The sequence below is a fragment of the Drosophila virilis genome, chromosome 3 (genome assembly GCF_030788295.1).
Source record: "Drosophila virilis strain 15010-1051.87 chromosome 3, Dvir_AGI_RSII-ME, whole genome shotgun sequence".
In the NCBI taxonomy this organism is placed as follows: Eukaryota; Metazoa; Arthropoda; class Insecta; order Diptera; family Drosophilidae; genus Drosophila; species Drosophila virilis.
In genome coordinates this window covers 2690596-2716548 of record NC_091545.1, presented here as the reverse complement: position 1 = coordinate 2716548, position 25953 = coordinate 2690596, and the positions used below count along the sequence as shown (strand labels likewise).

The 25953-nt window shown below is 36.5% G+C and overlaps 1 protein-coding gene, 1 long non-coding RNA gene and 1 other non-coding gene across 9 annotated transcripts; 2 read left to right on the top strand and 1 right to left on the bottom strand.

The window, feature by feature from the left end:
• LOC26531141 (uncharacterized) lies at window positions 1–4329 on the top strand. Of its 7 annotated transcripts, none has more exons than XR_011416438.1 (6): window positions 1–164; window positions 247–377; window positions 654–1195; window positions 1255–1352; window positions 1421–1493; window positions 4014–4329. It is a non-coding gene; the product is annotated as an uncharacterized lncRNA (long non-coding RNA). The 7 variants fall into 7 exon arrangements; XR_011416436.1 differs by having other exon boundaries at window positions 3–164; window positions 1418–1497; XR_011416437.1 differs by lacking the exon at window positions 4014–4329 and adding an exon at window positions 3126–3354 and having other exon boundaries at window positions 3–164; window positions 1418–1493.
• Window positions 2101–3023, bottom strand: LOC26531437 (uncharacterized). The gene is made up of 4 exons (XR_011416431.1): window positions 2820–3023; window positions 2629–2750; window positions 2325–2385; window positions 2101–2268 (listed from the first exon to the last, which is right to left on the bottom strand). It is a non-coding gene; the product is annotated as an uncharacterized protein (transcript).
• A 13020-nt stretch (window positions 4330–17349) lies between the features above and the next one.
• ple (tyrosine hydroxylase ple) lies at window positions 17350–22688 on the top strand. Its single transcript, XM_002046130.4, has 7 exons — window positions 17350–17864; window positions 18771–18882; window positions 19413–19535; window positions 19642–19722; window positions 20165–20984; window positions 21288–21414; window positions 21596–22688. Exons 1-7 carry the CDS (start codon window positions 17796–17798, stop codon window positions 21992–21994), a joined length of 1731 nt encoding a protein of 576 aa, XP_002046166.1. The 5' UTR covers window positions 17350–17795; the 3' UTR covers window positions 21995–22688.
• Window positions 22689–25953: the final 3265 nt, after the last annotated feature.

The following is a 25953-nucleotide window of genomic DNA, read 5'->3' as shown; positions in this document are numbered from 1 at the left end:
CATTGTTTGGGACCTATATCAGTTAGACTGACTGCAAACTTTATAAAATTAATCAATGCAAAAGTTGCGCCTGTATGGACGATAAGTGCGGTACTACACTAAGAGAAAATCAAAATGTTGTTATCGTCTCTTTAGTCTCATATATGCAGCGGTTCAAATAAATGGTAGGTATTCCAAGCATTTTGCTTTGTGTTTTTTGCTTTTTCAAATACATTTTTTTATAACGCGATTATTTCTTGAATACAGGTGCGGGCTTTTCGTCTAATAGAATACAAACAAGGGAGGAAAAAGATTGGTGTGTTGTACACTTAAATATATTGACATTGACGTGCTTACAAATTTTAGGCGCTATATTTCTTACAGTCGGTTTTTGCTGTGTAAGTTTGTGGCAAGTTTTAATTAACTCCTCCTCGTACCATATAGCTTGATCAGAAGAGCAACAGTCGATATTGCCATGCATGTCGGCTAGTTTTTGTTAATGTTAGATATCTATACAGATATCGTATCTGCCTCATCACAAAGCTCTATCGGAATAATCGAGGGTATTTAAGCTACGGCATGCCGTAGTTAGCAGTTCTTTCTGGTTAACCTTCTCTTGTCATTACCCAGAAACTAAAATTCAGATTGTTTTATACAGATAGAAGATTATTTAGTTTTATACAGGTAAAAGAATCTCAGGTGGAAGACTGCATTGCGCAAATCGGTTCAAACCAATACGTCGGGCTCGGGTTCGCGGCTTTGCTCAACATTTTTCAAGAATTACGAGTAAAATTCCCACTGAGAGTTTAGCAAGAAAGGCCAGTTCTCGGAAAGATTATGGCATATTGGAAGCGGGTTAACTATGAAAAGGCTTGGCGAATTTGTCTTCAATTGGGTTTTCGTAAATATTATTATCCTACAAGAGATGAACAATATTTTGTAAAGTAGGCGAACGTTTGAGACTTCACCAATTTTCAATAAGCACGCAAATGCTTAGCATTTACGCATTATAGAAAAAATAGCCGACCCTAACTCGACAATAACCGGATTCAAACAGAGATCAAAATTTTTCCGTTTAAAATGTGCCAATGCAAAACGTGTGAATATTTGGATACGTGCTGTTGTTCAACATTGAAATCAAAACAAATTGTTTTTATCTTCTGGACAGTTACACATTCCCTATTGTCTTTCCTACTATCACATATGATAGCCTGCGGTAAGATATATCATGAAGAGCGCAACGATTTGCCGGCAAATAATCGCATTTTCCTTTAGGGTTCCTCAAAGAAACGCATTTGGTTATCTACGCATATTTTGTAATATCCGTCGTACATTTACTAGGTGGAATCCTTCTTGGAATAGGATTTTTTTTTGTATGTGTTGCTACTTCTAGTACTTAAAGGTATATTTTTAATATTAATTCCTTATGCTTATCTAGAAGTTAGCCTCCACGTATCTAGCTGGCACAGTTATAAGTTCAATAGCACCCTTCAGTCTGCTGGGTTATTTGGCAGGTTGGTAAGAATTAAAGAACAAGAAAAACAACACAAATTTCTCTTTACTTATGCTTTTACAGTTTTCCAAATTTTTTTCATTATATTCGCCTGTCGGTATTATACCTTAGAGCTAAAACAATAGGATTCGCAAACATACTAAATTCCATAATGAGCCCGCTTATTCATTATTCAATGTTGCCTGTGTGAGCTTTATCCATAATTTACAAGCTGTTATCAAATTATCGGTAAACAAAAAAAGAAAAAGAAAAAATGTAAGCTCTGAAATAAAATCAAATCAAAAACACATTTCCAATTGTCGATAACTCCCCCCCCCCCCCCCCCCCCCCCCACCATTCCTCGAATATGAATCCACAGCTCGTCAGAGCTAGAGACTCCAAAGTAGGTAGGTATCCAGAATATTGAACTTTTCGGATTTTGCACATATTGTGTTGCCAGTTTTAAGCCCCAAAACTTTTTTACAAACTGAGGAAAAGAGAAAACAGGTATCCACCATCGGGCTCTCAAAAATCAATATTGTTAGATTACATTAAGAATGAAAAAGTTTTGAGCAAAGGCGCGAGCCCGAGCACGAACAAAATAATCTGATTTGTTTTCAAAACTTTTATTTTCAACAAATAATTTTGCAACAGCTTATTTGGAACATTGAATTTTACATTTAAAACACACAAGCATTGAATTTGACATATTATTTGCTTCAAATAGTTTACTATCGAACCCTACATTTTTACGCTATAATATCGACATGCCCATATGATAAGAAAGATTTGAAGAACTGAAACGAAAACATGATGGGAAATTTATCAACATTTTTGTTGCGCTTTAACTTACTTGGCAGCCACATCAGTAACGAGGTAAAAATTATGCCGAGTAAATATAGAAGTTTTTTGTTCTGGATCAACAGAAAAGAAGGTTAACTAGAAAGAACTGCTAACTACGGCGTGCCGTAGCTTAAATACCCTCTCGATTATTCCGATAGAGCTTTATGACGAGGCAGATACGATATCGATATTGATATCGAACATTAACAGAAACTGGCCGACATGCATGACAATATCGACTGTTGCTCTTCTGATCAAGCTCAATGGTACAAGGGTATTTTAGACGAGTTAATTAAAACTTGCCACAAACTTACACAGCAAAAACCGACTGTAAGAAATATAGCGCCTACAATTTGTAAGCACGTAAATATCAATATTATTAAGTATGCAATAGTTGCATCTCTTTCGCTTCTTGTTTGTAGTCTATTAGACGCAGCTGTAATCAAGTAATAATCGCGTTATTATAAAATGTATGTGAAGAAGCAAAAATGCTTGGAATACCTACCATCTATTTGAACCGCTGCATATATGAGAGTAAAGAGAGTATATACCCAGGACAAGACGATAACAACAATTTGTTTTTCCTTAAGTGTAGTACCGCACTTATCGTCCATACAGGCACAACTTTCGCATTGACACATTTTTAAAAAATAATTTTTAATATATATAGAATTTTTTTTTTTAATTTTTTAATGTTTGCATTCAGGTAGTGTTATAATAAAACTGATACAGGTTCCAAACAATGTAAATGCTTATTGAAAAACTGTGAAGTTTACGGGCTGTGCCTACTTAATCATTTTTTCCTTTTAAGAATATTGGCCAACAATTTTGCGTATGAAATCGCACGCCTATGTTTCGTTAAAGGAAATTACCCGTCGTCGTCGGGTTAAAATAATAAATGCTGAGAATGCAAACTTTTCCATGTTCCTCGTTGCGGTTAGGAAACTTTCTTAATTATTATATGAATTACTGGCTTCGTTTCGTTTAAAATAAAGAACAAAACTTTTCCGTTTGGATTTCTTAATGTGTATCAAGAATAAGTATGCAGTTCTTTATTAACCTTTTGTTCATACATCAAGTGCATTCAATCGACTGGTTCGAACCTGCCAAAATCTAGTTGACATCAAAATCAATTTAAGCACAATTTTGATGTAAATATTTTTTAAATGATTAATTATTATTATTGTTAATTAAATTATAACAAATAACAAGAAATATGTATAATAACTGAATTTGCTGCTGAGTTTGAACCAGCGACTGCTCGCTTATTGGTTCGATGCTCAGATATTTAGTAACGTTTGCCAAAAAACTTAAATGGGTTGAATTTTGCAAGAAACCGCCTTTGATAATCTCTTCCAAGCCGAAATGAAGCCTGGGTCAAATTTGTCAGTCAGGATAAACTCTTTTTATAAATCTTTCTCTCTCACACACTTACAGTCACACTCTTCTATTCTCACACTCTCTTCTCATTAAGGCTAGTATCTTTTGGCTTTTGTGTCTTTGCTTCTTTACTAAGCTAAAAGCAGTTAAACGATGCTAATTGTATGTGATTTTAATTAAAAATTGAATTTAAATATAGAATACAACCATTTGCCATGCTTTTCAAGCCAAAATCATCAAGAAATTGGCTATGCTTTGCACAGTTAGCGATTATTTGCCTGCGAATCATGCGTAATCCACTTATATCTTAATTTTTCAGATACATGATTGACGCATTGCACTAAGAGTACCATTGATTAATGATCTAGTTGCCAGTCAAGCTGCGAGCGAAGCTGTTAAATAGGTTTGTTTGTGCTGCGATTTTCATCCGGTTAAAAGGTTGCACGGGTGCGGGTTAAAAACAATATCAATTATTGTGCATGTTAATTAGTTTATTCACCGCCAATTCGTTGGCAATCAAATCATGAATACAAAAATATACACACAACAAAAAGCCGTTTTGCACAAAAATCTGTCAACAAAAATGCAGCCAAACGAGCTGCAAATCAAATGTATAAATGAAAACCCACAAAAATAAAAACAAAAGTAAAAAAATAAAAAACATTTTGCATATTTTGAACTTAAATGCCGGCAATTACGTAACATGAACAATTCGTTTGATCTGAGAATTTCAAAAATGCTAATTGACGCTAACAAACATTGTTTAGCTTAAGATACATTTTACCCTGAGGCTGGCTGGCATTGTAGGTGGCGGGAAGGGGGTATGTATTAGGGTGGGGGGTGTCATGGAGTGGACGCACGACAGTCACGCAGCAAATTTTCACGTGCCGCATAATAAAAAGAAAAAAGGCCTGTGGCAGCATTCTAAAATAGCCTTCCGCCTCGTTGCAAATATCGCACAATTATAAAAGCTAAGTTATACAATAGCTAATAAATATATATATCTACATATATTTATTTGTATAGGCAAAGCTAATAGAACTAATGTGCGTGACCAAAAAGGTCAGACAATTTATATAAATAAACATATATATTTATATTGGTATATATCTATATCCATATCGGTATATATCTATATAAATGTTGGTACTTAGTTTGTTGTATTAAAAATGTATTCTATTTTAGATTCAATATAGTAAACATTATTAAAAAAAAAAAAAACTAAGTTTGTTGAGTTCAAGTTATGGCATTGGTGCGGCTTTAGAGTTCAGTATGGTTTTTTTGAGCCAGGTTGCAAGACTGGCTTTGCACAGAACAGGTTCGACCCAAGAAACTCAATTTATTCTTTTTATTTTTTAACAATAAACCAAATCATGAAACAAACACAAGACAAACCCATATCAATTTTTTCGAATGAAAGTGTTTTATTGAAAAGTTAATGCGCATGTTTGACAGAGCTTATGAGAATTTGCTAAACGATATCTTATTAGAGGATATACTGTTGAGAATATTATAATTTTGTCATGAACTAAGGAAACATAAGGAAACATCTGCGAGCCCAGAAAGTATAAATATATAGCCATATTTCCGTCTATGCGAACTAGTCTCTAGTCTCTGCATAATTCCCTCTTTCTGTTGCAGCCAAGATATAATAATAAAATAAAATTTTTGAAAATATTTCAAATGTTAAATATTCATTTAGGATAATAGAAAAGCTGTTTATTTACACCAATAATTACCGAACGGCTGAATGTAAAATTCTGTTCTGCTTAATAATATTAAATGTTATTTAAAAGCTATTGCTGTTCGTTTTAAAAATGTATCTGGAACATTAAAAGCCCAATGAGTGCCTAATGGAATGAAATGCTATAAGTCAATTGCTAAATGCAATAATCCTCTTTACATATCTGGTTATATGAACAGCTTTTCAGCTTGAGATATTATATAGTTAGATACGTGCCTGAATAGTTTCTCATATTTGCAAAGCATGCTTCCAGACATTAGAGCATCATCCCGCATTAAGCTTCATTCTAATGATGACTTAATTAATGTATTAGATTTGTGTAATGGGCACATTAGGTTTGACTTTTATAAATTCGTGTGCAGTTAGTTACGGCATAAGTCGTGAGAATTATGGCGCATGATATGGCGAGTTTTTTTTCTCCGTTTTTTTTTTTTCAGTTTCTTTGTATTTGTTGGGTGGCATTATTGCAGCTGTTGTTGTTGCTGTTGTTTTTGTTGTTGTTATGGCACAGCACCTGATCGAGAACGAACTGGGCATGCTTTTACTTTCTAAATTTATATTACCCGTTTTACATACAGATTATGTATGTGGCGAGGCTGAGACTTACAGAAGAATTGGTTTAGTCACAACGCATGCACGTTTATTGTGACTTCCGTTTGTGATTCAGATACCAGGGAGTTATGTATATCAACCAATTAATGCAAATAAATTAAATTAAAATGCGCTTAAAAATAGCAGGCGTTCTCTCTCTTTTTTTTTTTCTGGATTTTTTTTATTCGCAGCTGCTTCGCCGCCCTTAGGCCCCGGCCCAGGGCTTTGAACTCTGTGCGAAACACCTTTTTTTTCTTTACTGTCTGAACACGCGGCCTTAGCGGTTGCGAATTGCGGTTTGTGCGGGTGTGGTTGAACTTGGCTTGTATCGATTGATTGAGCATTAGATTATTTCATCTATTGTTTGCCCAGTTGCCGCCGTAACATTAAATGCTGCCAGCGGCGCTGACATCTGCCAGCTTATAAATAATAATCAAACATATCAGAAATGTCTATAGAAATCTTTTTAAAGTAGTTTCATGCGCTAACATCTTTAGCGCACATGATTAATGTAATGCCTGCTGCTAGAAAGCCACGTGTCACTTAGCCCAGTCAACAAATTCTACATGGATAATGCAAAACAACAGGTGGGAGTACTCAAAACTGAAGTGCCCGACCAAAAGATACCCTGAACATCCCGTCAATCTCCTTTCCTCGATACATACACACATATAGATATAGATAGATATAGATATAGATATAGATATAGATATAGATATAGATATAGATATAGATATAGATATAGATATAGATATAGATATAGATATAGATATAGATATAGATAGATATAGATATAGATATAGATATAGATATAGATATAGATATAATATAGATATAGATATAGATATAGATATAGATATAGATATAGATATAGATATAGATATAGATATAGATATAGATATAGATATAGATATAGATATAGATATAGATATAGATATAGATATAGATATAGATATAGATATAGATATAGATATAGATATACAATAATATTACACCCACTTATACCCTACAAATTTTGAACGCGTTTCGCGCATAAAAAGAAAGACTTAGGCGACAAACTTGATACAGTTGATGTTAATATGATGTTTATGTGTTTATGGAATGCACTAAATAACATTTCAATACATTACAACAACAACAGCAAAAATAAGATAAATAATAAACGACAAAAAACGAGACACGTCGTCTAATTAGCCGCAATATTTCAGCCTAGTTAGTATGTTGGCAGCTGTTGGCACTATCTAATGAAATTGTTAGTTCACTTTATGAGCCAGCTGTGCCATGAAATTGTAATTTATTTTAATTTGCACAGTAGCAACTGCCTATATATATATAATATACTAATATACTAAGTATATACTAAGCATATTTAACTGTTTAGCCGACCGGCTCTTAGAAAGTGCAAATGCTTTTGACCTTCGCTCGCATTCACCGCACTTGCCGCACCGTAATTGGAGGAGGTCTTGTAATTAAGGCTTTTTGGTCACGCAATATTAAATTATTCTCGATTTTTATATAGTTACATATGTATATTACAGAATCTATCGATTCTCACACGTTCGATTGGTTTTTCGGGTTTGGATTTTCGATTTGGGTTGTTTTTTCTTTTTTTAACTCAATGCGCGAGTCGCCATTGGCGATCGCCTTGACAGCGGCTAAGACAACAAGAAGTTGACAGTTGAACAATTTACATAATATTATTTACCCGACGAGGCTTATCAAACAAATCACACACAAAAACTAGGCGTTAAGTGGAGTGTGCTAAATACGCTAGAACTAGATAAACTATGCAAAATCTGTTTTGGAATCTGTGAAAACCTGTTTGGCTGCTACAAAAAGAAAACGAAAAAGTATAAAAAAAAAGAACAGCATAAAAGAACAAACTCAAGCCCCAATAAATATATATATATATATATTTAGTTTATATACGGCGACTGTACATAATTGTATATCTTCCAATGGGGTTTAAGCGCATTGTACGCTACGTTTCCTAGGAAATATTTGGCACAGGCTTATGCAAATCATAATGAAAATACCCATAAAGCAGCAGCAGCTGACATCCAATCACAAATGGAACGCTGCTCTTTAATGCTCTGCTGGAGGGTATTACAGTTTAATCATGCAATGTGTAACGCGTGCAAAGAGTTTTTTTGAGCCCATATGCCATATGAATACTCATTAATCAGTAGTCGAGTCGCTATAGCCTAGTAAACTACCGGATCGAACTACTATAACATGTAGCTATAACTACTTACAACAAGGAGCGAAGAATTGGTTGGAAAATGAAGTGTTATATATATATGGCATATGTACTCGAACAGTAAAAACAGATTAAAATCGAGCAGATCGGATCACTATAACATGTAGCTGGAGGGAGGGAAGAATTAATCAGAAATTCAACTTTTCTATTATTATACCCTGGTAGAGGATATTACAATTTAAGCATGCAATTTGTAAAACGTGGAATGAGCTAATATATGCTAGTTGGTTTTCGTCATGATTCAGCCATCTGTGACCCCATACATATACTAGATCAGCATCAACAGTCGATTTGATATAGCCATATCTCTGTCTATCCGTCTTTCTGTTTTTATGTGAACTAGCCTGCTGCAGGCAATATATATGTCGGAACCATATCGGACCATATATAGCTGCCATAGGAATTTCTTGCATGAAATACTTTTTAGTTAGAAGATATCTCTGACTACTATATCATATAGTTCTAGGAAAATTCAGTGCTCTGAAAAACTTTTCTGTTTTTTACTGTTTTTTACAATATCTTGACTATACTCGGCAATCGCAAGCTGTTCTACTCTCCTATCTGCAAGTGCATTTGATATTCGCTGTGCCGCAAATAGACCGTCTTATTTTATCTCAGCTCATTCAACCGCAGCATTTCCGATTCAGCAGCAGCAAAAAACAAAAAAAAAAAAGATATATAAAAATTAACACTCAGAATTAACAGGCGATCAACATTTAGAACGTTCAACACAAAAATCCCCATGTAAGTGGGAAAAATGTATTTCGAAAGTAACTCAACAACTGGCCATGACTCAGTTGGCTGCTGTGCAACCTGCCGCTGCCGCTGCCGCAGCTGACGCGGCTGCTGCTGGTGCTGCTGCTGCTGACGTCTACGCGCACGTCTTGGGGAAGACCGGAGACCAGAGACCAGTCCACGCATTTGTGGCAGCAACAAATGGATAGAGTTCGCGGCAAGCAACGTCAGCAGCAATTATGGGGATTTTGGCTTAAAGACTGGAATTTGAATTTCTGTTTAATTTTGTCGATTGCCATCAAAGCGTAACTCTGACTCAAAACGTGTCGCACACAGTTGATCACACTTGAAAAATCCAGTGCACATTGGTTGCTTTTTGGGCTTCCGACTGAGTGGTTGGTTGTTGTTGTTGTTGTTGTTGTTTTGTCGAAAGGGCAGCTGTCAACGGCAGCAACGCATCGATTTTTCGCCACAAGGACAAATGCCACCTGTTTGATGGCTAATCGGGTCAGGTGGGAAAAACGTTTCTCAAGAGCGTCCACCCGTTGGGCATGTCAAGAGCAAAAACAATTTGAAGCCTGGGTCCCACTTAATAGCGCTCATAAATTCCGCAATTTTGTGCACATGACATTAAAGTTTATAGCAAGTACATTTAAAAGGAATTCAAAAAACAAAACAAAAACAAAAAACACATTTAACAGACTTTAATTTTAACTTTCTTTGTGTAGTTGGTCTGCCAGAAACGGGTTCAGTCTTATTTGTGTGTTTTGTTTAATCAAAGTTCGCGATTTAACGATTAAATAATATTCATAAAATTATTGGTGCACATGCGTTTTTGGGGGCTCGTTCCATCGAACTTGGCGTCTGATTAAGCCAATTAAAATATATTCAACGCGCTGCCTGGCCACACCCAGAAAATGTTTGCTGCACTTAAGTAAGGCAAAACCATTAACAAAAACCAGAGTTTTAATTTAAACCAGCCTCGTTATCAGCCTCTCCGTTGACAGCCCAATAATGCCGCTGCCCATTGCTGCCGCCGAAAAGTCCCATATCTAATTATGGAATAAATGTTCATCCTTTATCGATAAGACATGCGTATGCAGGTTCATTTCTATATGCAGAAGAGCACACGACTAGGGGCTACGCCTACCCAACGCCGATTTAAAATGGGTAAAAGGAGTTTTGTGCAAAAGCATGTAACAGAAAGAAGGCACACTTGTTGGCGAAGTATTAAAGAAAGTCTTCAAAAATGAAAAGTAAATAAAATTTAAATATTGAAAAAGTTGATAAATAAGAAATATAAAAAATTGAATAAATCTGTAAAGGCATGGAAAATCAATGTCAATTGTAAACTAAATAAATGCAAATTTAATATAATATATATTAATTAAATAAATTTGTTTACAACTTACCCTTTTAAATATTCCATGGTGGCAAAGACATTTGTTGTTTGTGGTTCCTCAATGAAAAATTTGTCGATTATGAAATTGAGTTGAATATTAATATATTATTTATTTAATGCTGGTTTTGGCGTCCTTTCCATTTTCAATATTCAATTACGGACCTCGAGCCAGCTAATTAAATATTTATATTTAATGTTATTAAATGCAAAATATATGCATTATATGCTTATAATGCCAATGAAGGCTGAACGGAGAGGTTGCGCCTTTTAGGGAAGGTTTTTGGGAAGACTTTTATTTTAGCCTTTTTGAGAGAGTAATTGCAACTGTTGGACATTCTTTTCAATTGTATTTAAATAAGTTATTTCAATAACAAGAGCGATGTTCTGATGCCCCATAATGAAAGGTTTCCGAACTGTCGAACGCGAATTCTCATGTGTTATTCAAGTTTATTTGAAATCTTTTTAAATGCCGTTTTAAACGTTTCAGAGAGTTTACATCAAAAATGGCCCAGTCATGATCATAGGAGAATTTTTGCAAAATGAACACGATTTCGATGAATGGCGAAATAGGCAGAATAACATTTGTTTTGTTGCGCCCAGCGAAGGGAGAATAATTCAGAAATGCATTTTTATCAATAGGAATCTTGTCCGGATTTTGTTACAGTTATTTGTGACATCCGCACATCGACTGTACACAAAATACTCAGGATCATACTTTTCTAGTTTTTGGCAAGTTTTCTCGATTGATTTTTAATTTTAATTTTAATTTCGTGTGTAGAACTCGGGCACATCCTTGGGTAACCTCCAGCCTAGCTGCATGTGCTAAAGTCATTTTCGGCCTAAATAATAAATAAGTAAGAATTATATAATTAATATATTAAAGAGAAATGTTATTAAATATAAAAACCATACATATTTGTTATAGATAAATTAAATTATTCTATATTTGCAGGCTAACCTATCTATTTCATCACATGGAAGCAGCTTCTATACATTCTAAAATATAGAAAAATAATAGATGCTACGTAAGACGAACAATAATAAGTACTAGTATGATACGAATTAACTGTTTATTTATAATAGCTTTATTTGTTGATATATTTACGACACGTACGAATTATATTAAATACTTCGTCTGTTTTCCCGTCACTTGGGGGTGAGGTCATCTTTTGATTTCAGTGGAAAATATATATTGTAATATATTTAAACAGTCATACATATTCCAATTTATAGGGTTTGTACATTTCTATAGCATGCGATTAATTTAACTATTCGCATTTGATTTTAGCCAAGTTTAGTTTTGCACAAAGAAGAGCGCAAATTTTCCGATTTGCAGTTAGCTCACATGGGGCACAGCAGCTAATTTATGTTAATGCCAACCATTTGGAAACCCCTTTTTCGAAAACAAAATGCACAAGATCCACAACTCGACGCATCTGAAATGTGTTCGGGCGTCAATGATGGGATCTACGAGTCAGTAATTCCCCTGCAAGTGGGCCGAAAAGTGTTTACCTTCTTTATACTGTTTTTTTACACATTTTTTTCGCAGCCGGCCGCGATGACTGTTTGCTGGGCGTGAGCTTTGGATCTCGTGATTGCCGCACGTGACGTAAAACCAAAACAAAATTCACAAAGCCCAAAAGACAAATCAAAAAACAAAAAAGAAAAGAAAAAAAAACAAAGTTGAGCGCGTTCGCGGGGCTATTTTGCATATTCAAATGAAATCAATTGACGGCTAAATGCGAGACAAAACAAAGCTAAACGGCGTCATCTTTGGGCCAGTGAATCAACCGCAAATCCAGTTCGATAAGCTCTAATTGGTATTGGAGAGTGGAGCATGGGATTGATATATCAAATTCCCCCCCCATTCATATTGACGGGCTCTGACAGCGCACAGCTGAAACTTGTGGCGATTTGGGAAAGCAAAACTTCGATATTATACAATAATTAGCAACAAAAATGATTGCCATTTGTAATTAATGCACATAATTGTTAGCCAGATCGATTAGAAATAGTATTCGTAGTAGTAGTAGTAGCAGCTGTAATGGGAAAAAATGTTTATAAAAATGTTTTTCAAATGGATTTTTAATTGTATTATTAATTGCACCTTATTCAATTATGAATTATATTTGATTCATACAAAGCATTGCCACAGCCCTTGCAGCTCAGCATATTAAAGACTACGCAAAGAAAATAAAAAAAAAAAGACAGAATGGAACAGATTATTCTAGGAAGTTGCCAGAACAAGGGCAAAACTGTGTACTTGAGCAGCCAGAGAGAGCTCGAGACGGCCATAAGCTGACAGATATGCGGCCCTGAATATAGCATAAGCTATATATTCCGTATATCTCAAGAAGTAAAGCTCTAAAGCCTAGATATAGGAACATTTTATGATAGTCTATGGCATATACAGAACAAGTGCAACATTATGTACTTGAGCAACCAGAGAGAGAGAGAGATAGAGAAAGAGAGAGAGAGAGAGAGAGAGAAAGAGAGAGAATAGAAAATAAAAGTTTTATGCTCAACATCTCTCAAGAACTGAAGCTCTATTGCCTAGATAGGGAAAGCTATAAAGTAGACATAAGCTGAATATTCCAGATATGTCAAGAACAAAAGTTCTAAAGACTACAGGAACTTTTATTCGGCATCTATAAACACTGGCTTAGGTTATTCTCCACTCATAAGACACTATGGAAAAGTAATTCCATGTTAATCCTTAAAGGAGCACTCAAGTTATGCTAGACTCTCAACAAGAACAAGTCTATATAATTGGCTTAGAAGCTTTGCACAGATCAACCTTTTACATATTTGGCCAATTGTTCACATTCATATAGAATTCATAGCCTGCAACATTCTAGGGCGGCAATATCACTTGGATCAATAGAATCAACATTTTTTAATTCGCAAATTTCTAAGTCAAAGTCTTTCTAAGTCAACAACGCTTTCTCAATGCCAATATTTGGCCAAACGGAACTACTTTCATTATATGACCTGGCACCCATGATTGATGGTCTGAGCTCCGACAAAGATACTCAATTAATATATACTCCATTTATATTTGTTTTATTTTGAAAAAAAACGTAACTTTTTGTGAACAAGTCAAACAGAAAAGAGTAGGAAAAAAAATGGACTACGTGACTTAAACATTTGTGTATATTTTATTGTGCCTTTGATTAGAACACAAGAAAAAAAACAAATAAAAATATCGAGAAAAAAACCCAGATATAAATTTAAATGTAGTTTTCAACTTTTGCCGCCTGACCGAAAATTGTTAATTATAGAACCTAATTTGCTTGAAAACTTTTTTTTATCTTGATGATTGATCATTAACAAAATAAAAACCGAAAGACCCAAAAAAAAAAATTATGTCTTATGTAACAAACGAAAAAAATTGCAAAGCCGAGCTGCGGCATCAACCTTCAATTCTCGAAGGAGCAATTTCAAAGTTTCACAATTTATTTGTAGAAAACAATTAACCCAAAAAAAAAAAAAATCAAAAGTGTTTGGGAGTTAGAGAGCGGGCGTGAGGGGGCAGGGACTGTGCGTAGTTGTACTTCACTTGTTTGGGTTTTGATCATGAAACTTCAATAAAACAAAACAAACAAACTGGTTGAGCAAGGCGGGAACCGGGCCGGAAAGGGGCTGAACCTGGTCCGAACCGTGCCGTGCCGTGCCAGACGGGGGGGCGGGGCGTGTTAGAAGCTGCGGCCAGTCAGCCGTTAAAGGGTCATGGCCAAGGACAAGGAAATCCCAGTGAATGGCTCTGCCTACGAGCCGTGAGTCACAAACGACTCCGTCTCCGTCTCCGGCTCCGGCTCCGTTTCTAGCTCCGCCTTCGGTCGCCAAAGCCAGTTGTTGTTGTGCGTTTTGTTACTTTTAAAACCTTGAGCAATTGTTGTTATTGCTGTTCTCTTCTACTATATATTTAATAACTTTAGAATGAGCTTAACAAATGCCGTGCACAATTATAAATTTTAATATTAAATAAAAGTCAAATTAAACAGCGGACTTTTAAATGTTATGCCTTAATTATGCAACCGCACAATAAACAATCTTTTGTTGTTGTACAAGCAGCATATAAAAAGTCGGAAGAAAAGTTTGCCAAAAATCCGTGTGTGTGTGTGTGTGTGTGTCTGTGTGTGCGGCAAAAAGAACTAGACCCCGAACTGCCTAGAGTATGATGAATGTGCAAATGTTAAATGTTAAATATGTGCAAATGTTTATGCAATTAATTGCACATAAATTGCAAAATATTTCGAATATTCCTAATAACTTGTGAATTACAGTTTGCAATTTTTTTTGCTTTTCTGACACATTATGAAACATGTATTTACATTGAGAATAATTGGGTGAAAAGGGATTTGTACAAACGTACGTAACAGGCAGAAGGAAGATCAGTGACGACCTTATAAAGTATATATATTCCTGTACAGCATCAATAGACGAGTCGGTCTAGCTAGAGGCTGAAATTTTAAAAGCAGATTCTTTTAGTGCCCCCTCAGTAAAAGTTTGTTTTCGATAATCGATAATTTGCCCTTGCAATCGATATAAATCGCTTTCGATCTTCTGGTTTTGACCAAATCTCTTAAGCTTTAACAGCTAGAGTTTACAAATTTGACATTCAGCTTCAAGAATACCATATGATATTCGGAACAGAGGGAACTTAATTTTTGTTTTATTTAGTTTTATTGCCGTATTTGTTGTTGGTAGAAGTTGCAGGGTATGCCCAAGTCGTGCACTCCCGAGTTTAGCTCTCTTACTTTATTTGTACACAATCTATAAACAATATCTCTAATTTATTGTATGCTCCCTGTGAACTCGGCTGTCTTTGAAGCTGTGCTGCTGAAATTGGAAACATAAGCTTCTTCTGGCTTCAGAAGTTATATACACCAGATCTGACTAGATCGGTGCACTATATTATGTAAATGAATGATAAATAATAAAGATGTCATATGAAAAACTGAACTGAGTTTGTTTAGTATTCGTGTCTCCCATAAAAATTATTTTCCAAAAGTGTATTGAAACTTCGACTATGTCGTAAGCAAATTTTCTTTTCTATATATTATTTCAGATGCTTGCTTTTGGCTATATAATTCTTGCCAATTTATTAATTAGTATTTCAATTGAATAACGTGCTGATTATCTCATTGCTAGTTAGCTATAATCATTGTTAATTAGCTTATGCAACTCGAATTCGAAATTGTTGTCAGTTATTTTGTTAACAAATATTTAACGAGTGCACCCTTTTGATAAATCTTTCTATGTATGCCGGTTAGTCAGCCCATTATTAAGAAAAAAAAAAATTAGAAAAAAATTGGTATGCAATTAGCTCTTCCAATTCGCAGCTCAATTTGTGTGTCTGGATTTTAATAACTTCATATGAAGCCCCTTTTTTGTTTGTCGTGAGTAAGCGGCAGCTCATTAGCTCATATTTATCGGTAGGTTAAATATAATCTATAGCTTCGATCGGCATGCTGCAAGGATGACGGCATTTGCCACTGCAACAACAACAATAACAACAACAACAACAACAAAGGCAACAACAAGTGCAACAATTCGCTCGACACCGAATGTAGATCAATGGCAAAGCGAACGGCTAAATCTGAATTTGGTTAAATGCGAGTCTCAAACTTCAACTAAATGTCATTCAAATGATCTAAGACCAGCATCCAATTAGGCGCCAGCCTCGGCTACAACTACAACAGCAGCACTTCACCTGCATGTACACACATTAATATATATCTATATTTTTGTGTTTATTTATGTGTGTTATCAGTTTACAGGAATTAGCTAGTTAGTCGCGAATTGTCAGCTGCATGTGCTATGCAAATGTCTAAACAATTTGCCAGATGTTTTGACGCCATTTGTTTATGCCCAGTTAAGATTAGTTTAATGTGTTACATTTACGCATGCAAATTAGTCTTAATGCGCTTTCATAATAACTATACGCTATTCAAATAGTTGCTTGACTAGCGCGCCGGCAATGCAGCTTACGAATCGAACACCCAAGGGGATAAGAGCTATACGAAAAGGGAATACTATGCGCTTTTTCGCACACCTAGAACTTAATGAAAGTACAAAATTCGCACATTTACTACTGCAATAAACTCTAATATAAAGATAAATTTCTGCTAAAATCAGAACTTCCTGCTGAGTCTAACAATTGTCCAGCTCGGACTCAAACAACGTATCCCCAGCAGAGTATCTACAAGTCAATTGCATAGACTTAAATGTAGGCTGCCCACCTTCTAATGGCACGGCCAGTTCCTGCTCTGCTTTCCAATTAGTTCTTGTGCTTATTGAAAATAATATCCGCCTGTAAGCAAATCTATTACAAATAACATATTTATGTGTACATAGATTGGGGGTTGTCACACGCGGCGTATGCGCAATGTTGATTGTGCTAGCTGCTGCTAGCTGCTGCTGGGATTTTGTTGTTTATTATTTTTATGACTTGTTTAGGCTTTTTTAATGACGCGCTGAGACCGCGACAATTCCAAATATTTTATTATAGTTTTTTTTTTTCAGTTCGCAGTCGTTGCGCACGCGCTTGTGTCTAAAACCCAAGCGACAATAACAACAACAACAGCTGCCGGAGCAATGCCAAGCGCCGTTCTAGCTGGCGCACTTGAACTTGGTCGAGTCAGCCCGCTGTCGACCCACTGCCAAGTTGTGTGCTTTGGTGAGAGGAAACCCCACAGCAGCAGCAACAACAAGAGCAGCAACAGCAGCAGCAGCAACAGCAGCAGCTGTGCTCAGCCCCCGGTGACTACGTCACAGCCGCGTCATGCGAAAACCTGTCGCTGTTGTCGTCGTCGTCGTCGTTGTCGTTTGGGTCTCGGTCTCGGTCGTCGTTGGCGTCGCAGCTGGCGTCGCGGCGCTTCGGCTGTGGGGTATTTAAGCGCTGGCAACTGAACCTGGGGCATGCATTGATTCGCTAACATTCGCTCTAAAGACTTGCCAGCCCTCTGTGTGGTCAAGTAGTTTGCTGCTCTGTTTGTTGTAATAAAATCTTAGCTAAACACAGTAAAGCCCAACGCAAAAGGATTTCAATTCCCGCACTCGAAAAGTTTCCACAAAAGTTTCGAGAAAAACGCGTTGAGAAAACCCAAAAACCCAAACCCAAACGTGCTGTGTGAATTGAAGAAGTTCTACGGTTTAGCTAAATTCTAGACGCAAACAGTTCGCAGTTCCAGGAGCGTTTCGCCAGGCAATTAAGCAGTGAAAGTGTACAAAATTTCGAGTGCTTATTGCAACATATAACTGAAAAAAAATCAACTAGTATCCAAAGTGCAATACTTTGTATAAATTTTTGAAAGAAATTTTCTAATTGAATACAAAAAAAAAAAACACAAAACACATAAGCAAAATGATGGCCGTTGCAGCTGCTCAAAAGAATCGCGAAATGTTCGCCATTAAGAAATCCTACAGTATTGAGGTAAGTGTTAAAGATCATATCCATTAATAGCTAGGCCAGATACAGGGGGAGAGAGGGTTGAACCCATATTAAGCTGTGCTTGGTCTACGTGACTGTCCAAAGGTTTTCAATTTGTCATGTTTTAAATTGAGTTTGTCATAAAAGCAGAGTCTTTGTATTCAATTCGACTGCGTTTGACCTACTGCTATCCTGTTTTATATTGTTTTTGTTTTTTCTCAAAAAGAACAACAAAGACAACAAACATAGCTGGGACAGGTGACAAAGTTATTATTTAACAAATTTAAACAGTCTTGTCTGCGTGTGTGAAGATCTCTTGCCCATAGAGGAAGAGTGAAAGTGGCTGCCCGCCACACATTTGCCCTGCACTTACACACAGTCGCGTCTCATTGTTGATCTCCAGACGCTGTTTATGTTGTCTCATGTTGTTGTTGTTTATGTTGATGCTGTTGTGCCGCCGCAAAGGTATACAAAAAAAAAAAAAAACAAAATATGAAATCAATAAAGATGATTCAATGGCTCGCATCTCTTTCATCAGCAAGAGAAACTGTGAAAACCCAAAATAAAAACAAAAACCAAAACAAAAAAAAAAAACTGCAACTGCTTGAGGCTCCACATAAGTTATTGTACGTGGAGCTCTCTGTTGCAGCTCGGATAGAATAGCCGCCATTCATAAGCCTGTCAAATTCCAAATATACCGATCCGCTGCCATTGTCAGCTACTTTCACACAAACAAACTTATATTATAAATCCCCTGGGTTTTCTTATATAAGCGCCCCTTGCGCAATCCAACGCCCAACAAATTCATGGGCATGGCTGCTGAGTTTGCTTTTCGCACAGAAAATAGCTAATTTCCGGCGCATATCCTGTGGTAAAGATGTCATCAAACTTTCCCTTTTGCATTTGCAGAATGGGTATCCATCCCGTCGCCGCAGCCTCGTGGATGATGCACGCTTCGAGAGCCTGGTGGTCAAGCAGAACAAACAAACCGTGCTCGAGGAGGCGCGCAGCAAGGCAAATGGTGAGTACGAAAAACAATAGATATAACTATTTAAGATAGAGCTAGTTGAATTTAGAAAAAGTTAGAGAAACTTCTTCAAATATACAAATTATAAATATTTTATAATTTTCTTAAATTTATCTATATTACATTCGAAACTAGTTGAAGTTAGAAAATGTTCAAATTGACATTAAAAAAAGTATTTAAAAGCGTTCAAGTTATTTTTCCTATAATTTGTTGAGAATTTCCAAGCAAAAGCTCTTCAAATTTCCAAAATATATTTCGCAAATTATAAGCATTGCAACTTTTTAATTTTTTGAATATTTTTTAAAGATTTTTCTTACTTAAACTTAGTCAGAAAAACTTTAATTGAAAATGTTTGCCTATTTTTTAAATACTCAAATTTAAATTTTCTGTCAAATTATGTTTCGCACTTCTTTAAAGCTTCCTTTGCATAATCAAACATAGTTTTCTTTTGATTTCCACTGCCTTTAAGTTAATTCTGCCTCATTTTAATTTATTTTTGTTGCAATTTCTTTTATGTTTTAAAGACGCCTCGCTTGAGGAGTGCATTCAGCAGGCAAAGGGCGAGCATGTGCCCGCCGAGCAAAATGTCGAGCTGCAGGACGCGCAGCCCAGCTTGGAGCTGCCCGCGGAAGAGGAATATGCTCCAGGTGCTTATCCAATCCATATATGATTTTATTATTATTGTTATTGCACGCAATTTTTATTTCATTCATATAATTTTTTTTATTATTATTTTCTTTTGTTGCGTTGTAGTTGAGAGTTTTGAAACTGAGGCAACAATTGAAAGCCGCGCTGAGCAGCCGCCAGCCGATGATGAAGTGCCCACAAAGAACGGTAAGTGGGCGTGGCACACAACTATATATATATATATATATATATAAGTACAGTAAAGCTGGTTGACATGAACTTAAGTGCTTAATATGATAAAGTGCCAGCACTCAGCGAATATGCGTGAGAATTGGATGCTGATTGTAAATGTGTCTATGTGTGTGTGTGTGTGTTTGTGTGAGTGGTGTGTGGGTGTTGCCTTTTAGGCGCGCACACACACACACACACACGCACACACTCTCACATACAGCTGCCGGATTCAACAGGGTAAATGGCGCATTTCCCTTTTTCATTTTTTACGCTCGACTTAAGCGCCATGGCAACCAGGACCAAGGGGGGTAGTTGAGTGGGCGGGTGGTTGGGGTGGTGCCACACGTAGCTCAGTTATACGCTTACGTGACTGTAAAGCCGCTTGCCTTGCTGATTGCCATTTTCCTTGCAATTGCAGATTATGGCCTCACCGAGGACGAGATTGTCCTGGCTAATGCCGCATCGGAATCAACCGAGGCGGAGGCAGCCGTCCAGGGTGCCGCATTGGTGGTGCGCCTTAAGGAGGGCATCTCCTCGCTGGGCCGCATACTCAAGGCCATCGAGACGTTCCACGGCACCGTGCAGCATGTGGAGTCGCGCCAATCGCGCGTCGAGGGCGTCGATCATGATGTGCTCATCAAGCTGGAGATGACGCGCGGCAATCTGCTGCAGCTGATCCGTTCGCTGCGCCAATCGGGCTCGTTTAGCAGCATGAATCTGCTGGCCGAGAACAATATTAGCGTGAAGGCGCCATGGTTCCCCAAGCACGCCTCCGAGCTGGACAATTGCAATCATCTGATGACCAAATATGAGCCCGATCTGGACATGAACCATCCCGGTTTCGCCGACAAGGTTTACCGCCAGCGTCGCAAGGAGATTGCCGAAATCGCGTTCGCCTTCAAATATGGCGATCCAATTCCCCACATCAACTACACCGAGGTGGAGGTCAAGACCTGGCGTTCGGTGTTCCGCACTGTGCAGGATCTGGCACCGAAACACGCTTGCGCCGAATATCGTGCCGCCTTCCAGATGCTGCAGGATGAGCAAATCTTTGTCGAGCATCGTCTGCCCCAGCTGCAGGAGATGTCCGATTTTCTGCGCAAAAACACGGGCTTCTCGCTGCGCCCAGCCGCCGGCCTGTTGACCGCACGCGACTTCCTCGCCTCGTTGGCCTTCCGCATCTTCCAGAGCACACAGTATGTGCGTCACGTCAACTCGCCCTACCACACGCCCGAGCCGTAAGTATATACTATATACAATATACTATATATATCTGCGTAGAGCATATTTAAACTTCAAAGGCAGAGCTTTTTGTGCGTCCTCTAATTGCATTTGCCTGCCATTTTGGTGCGGCTGCTCCAACAGCTTCCGCTTCCGTCGGCAGCTTCTCTTTCTCTTTCTCTGTGCTTCCGCCTGCCAGTGGCAACTTTTATTGTGCGCCAAATTAGTTTAACAAAGCAGCAGCACTTTTAGACACGCCCACAGCCCAGCTATTATTTAACGCCTAATTGTTTTGCCTCTTTTTCTTTCTCTCCTTGCAGCGATACCATCCACGAGCTGTTGGGTCATATGCCTTTGTTGGCCGATCCAAGCTTCGCCCAGTTCTCCCAGGAGATTGGACTGGCCTCGCTGGGTGCCTCCGATGAAGAAATCGAAAAGCTCTCCACGGTAAGCAGCCCAACCCCCGACCCGCCACAACTTAACTCAATTGCTATGCTCATTTGGTTGGCACTTAATGGCTTCCGTTGACCTCCATGGAAGCCAAGTGCAGCATGAGTTTGCCGTTTTGTGTGCCGGCCCAGACAGGTGTCTAATCACGAAACGTTTTGTTTGGGTCTCTTTTGCGCAGGTCTACTGGTTCACTGTTGAGTTCGGTCTCTGCAAGGAACACGGCCAAGTCAAGGCCTACGGAGCTGGTTTGCTGAGCGCCTATGGCGAGCTGTTGCATGCCATTAGCGACAAGTGCGAGCATCGCGCTTTTGAGCCGGCTGCCACCGCGGTGCAGCCATATCAGGATCAGGAATATCAGCCCATCTACTATGTGGCCGAGAGCTTTGAGGATGCCAAGGATAAGTTCCGTCGCTGGGTGAGCACCATGTCGCGTCCGTTCGAGGTGCGTTTCAATCCTCATACCGAGCGTGTCGAGATCTTGGATTCGGTGGACAAGCTGGACACATTGGTGCATCAAATGAATACGGAGATTCTGCACTTGACCAATGCCATTCAAAAGCTGCGGCGTCCATTCTAGAGCAAACGCAACGTAAATACTCTGCCCATTACACCACCACCACCTACCCCTACCAACCTACCAACCTACCCCAACCCTAAGCATACAGGTGCAACGGTCTCATTTTATACAAATTAATTTTAAATTGACATACCACACACACATACCCTGGAATTTAATGTTCTTCTTTTTATGCAAATTGAAGCACCGCAATTTTGAAACTATTTTTTTCAACAATTTTTTTTTTTTTGTTTCGCTTTGGCTACATTTACCCTCTTTTTTTTTGATTTTGTTTTATCACAACGCCCGCCCACCCCCGACTTTCACTTTGTGCATTGCATATTTATTAACCCCAACTAAATATTATTGGACCAAAAAATCTTTAGACTTGTAAGTGATTGTGAGAAACCAAGAAACCATTCCACACACAATTTAGTAAAAAAAAAGAAGCACAATACAACCGCTGCTATACTCAGCCCACATATTGTTTTTTTTTTCTGTTTTTGTATTATTTTGTTCGTATAATTATTTACTTAAAAAATGCAAATATGTGAACGCGTTAATAATACTTATCTACTTGGCCCCCTCTCTCTCTATCAATATATAAATATATTTGTATTCTTGTAGAGCGTTTTCTTGGCAATATCAATAGCAAAACGAAAAAAAAAAGCAAAGATAAAAAATGACACAAAAAAAAAAAAAAAACAACGAGAAAGCACTAGACGAAATGTTAGATGAGGAAATATATAGCTGAAGATTTTTCTTACATTGTACAATAACTGGAAACGACAATATTACAATTGTGTACTATTATTATTATCTATTATTATTATTTGTATGACTATTATGTATTGTATTGTAGGTATGTAGAGTTTATTATTTTACTTATCCATAAGTTTTGTGTATTAATAAAGTTTAAACATATAATTGAAAAATAATTTCAACTGCTTGTTGTTTGTTTATTATTTCAAGTTTTCTTTTTTTGTAGCTTTAAATTTTCATTTAACATCAACTTTCGCTTTTTATGCTCTAAAGTCTGATTCTGATTAGGGAACATTTGTGAGATGATATCATTATTATTTAGGAATTTGAAGAGATTGCGATTAACGTGAACGATTTAGGGAAAAAAATGAATTTAAGAATTTTAATTGAAAAAAAAAAACGTTAAGCTTGTTGCGACCTTAAAGAATAATTGTTAAAGCAACGCAAGGCAGCAATAAATATGCGAATTATTAAAATCAAAAGCAACAATAATTATATTAAAATATATATTTATGCTTCTAACTGAACTAGAAATTTGGGAACAAATAATACGCATCTTATTCAATACATATACTTATATTAGACAATTACCAGAGCATCAATTTAATAGCTTATTCTTGTTGCATTCTATTGACAAATATTGAGAACAAGTGTTAACGTTCAATTACGTATCAATGTTGAATTTAAATATTATAGCCAAAATAACTACATATATTTAAAGATTGGCAGTTACTATTTAAACAAATAAAAAAATATATAAAAATATCTACATTTATATAGAATTATATTCAGAGGCAGCGGGTTGGTCCCCATGCTTGTCTAGCAGGCTGCAAAAATAATTATATTCAGATAAATAAAATAACCAAAGAAAGTTCTATTAAAACTTATATACTATTTATCCATATATATATACATCTATTATACAGTTACATGCTAAATATGCTATAATAAAGCTGACTTTATTCGCAAAACTTAAAAAAACTGAGCATTTAAATTAAATAATTTTTTTTATTAATATTTGAATGCAAGTAGCTGTGGAATTATAATGCAAATTTGGGCTTCTAGTTGCAGAAACGATCTACATTCGTTTTTTAGGACTACTTAGCATGTATACAAGATCTAAGGATATAGTCTCAGATTCACATGGAAGTTAGAAGAAGAACAAAAGAATTAAGGCAACGAGAATCCGGATTCGGATCCGGGTTTGAGTATCAAGCTCTCATAAAGAATATTACTTGAAGGCCTTAGTATGCCAGGGCTATTAAAAAGTTAGTTCGATAGTTTATAACTATACTTAACTAATATGCAGCGCACAATAGTTCAAGAATCTTTAAAAGTGTCTCAAGAAATAAATCACATTCTATTTCAAAGGTTTTTTTTTTTTTTTTTGCTCTGTTTCAATAGGCAATCATAACGATATATATTGTTGAACTTCTTTGAAAATGCCAGCTGATTGTTAACATGACCTACCTCAGCGTGTGTCACAGATTTATCGCATTGGCAATTACAACAGAAACTCAAGCGTTATGATAATTGATCTGAGTTGAATAGAAATTGAATGTGTTAATTGCTGGCAGCGGCAGCACAAGCTGATCGGATGTGGGCGATAAAACCAATAAAACCGGGTCCGGGTAATACTATAGAAACGTGCCAGCTGCCGTTCTAATACTTAAAATAGAATCCAGCATAATAGCGAGCAATACAATGCACGACTTTCAGAGCTAAGGGAGACGCAAAAGATACCCTGTATGACGATTTTAACTGGAATTGGACTAATGAAAGGCTACATTTGCATATGTATGTAACCTAAGGAGAGAAGGTTGACCTCAACTAACTGTCGCAAAAGATATTCACAACCTTGTCTTCAACAATTTTTTGAATCTTCCCAAGGTTACAGGGTAAATTCATATTTTATAACAAATATTCTTATTATTTTTTAAATGTTCAGCTAAAATTTAGTAAATAGAGATTTGATTACAAAATTGAATAAATTTGGTTAGTTTAAAATGTATATATTCCAACAAATTATTTAACTATTAATTTGATTGTGAATGTAAATAAATTCTTTAGGCGTATATTTTATATTTTATAGAATATTGTTTTAATTTTAAATAATTTTAGTTTCAATTAAGTAAATTCTGATTCAATAATATTTGATAAAATTACTTTCTTTTTAAGTATTTCCAAGCTTTGATTTCAAGTTAAAGAAACTTTTAGAGTGGCAGGGTATATAAAAATGGTTATTCTTTTTTCTATTTTAAGTTGTTAAATATTTCATAATATTCTTAAGATTTGATTTTAATTTTAAAATAATTCTCAAGGTTACAGGGTATAGGCCCAATCTACAGGGTATATATATATTTTATTATAATTAATGAAATTATATATTTTTAAGTTAAAAAGATTGAATATTTATTTAAACGAGTTCTCAAGGTAACAGGGTATTTGAAAAATGTAATCAATTTTGTAAAAATTCTCAAGATTTAATTTTGATAAATATAACAATGTTGTCGAATTGCAGACGTGGGAATTATGACTGAAAGCTCTTAAAGCGTGCATTTAGAAGCCAATTTTAATTACGGGCTTTTAATTCTATAAAAAATATTACAACTAAGGTTAGACATTTATCAAACATTTAATGTTGAGCTCAGACGAAGTTCTATTTGCATTTAATGGTATATATATATATAAGGTATATATATGTATATGTGTAGGAATTGAGGTGGAAAATGGTATACGTGCCGATGGTCAGTAGCGTCTTTTTAGAACTTGGCTCTTTGGTCAAAGTCAGTGAATATTTGGGTTAGGGCTGCAGGAAACGCTCTGGGACAGCGGAGTTTATTGAACCGCCGAGCGAATTGCCTATGTGTAATTGCCGGAAGTCGAATGCACTTTGCAATTAAAAAGCACAAACACACACAGCCATATAGACAGACACGAATTTGTATTAATTGTTTAAGTTAAACTTCAACTTAACACACAGAGAGCTGTAAAAGACGTTGGAACGTCACGTTTCGTTTGGCCGTGCAAATCCATTTCGAATTTTAAATTCAAATTTCAAATTTCAAATTTGGCTAATTAAAGGCGCATAAAGTGCCAAGGTTGGGCCGGGCCGGGCCCGACTTGGCTTTGACAGTAGCCAACAGCAACAGAATTAAGTAGAACATTTTGGTTTGGCATTTTGGTATTTGGCTAATTGAATATCAAAGTCAATGACT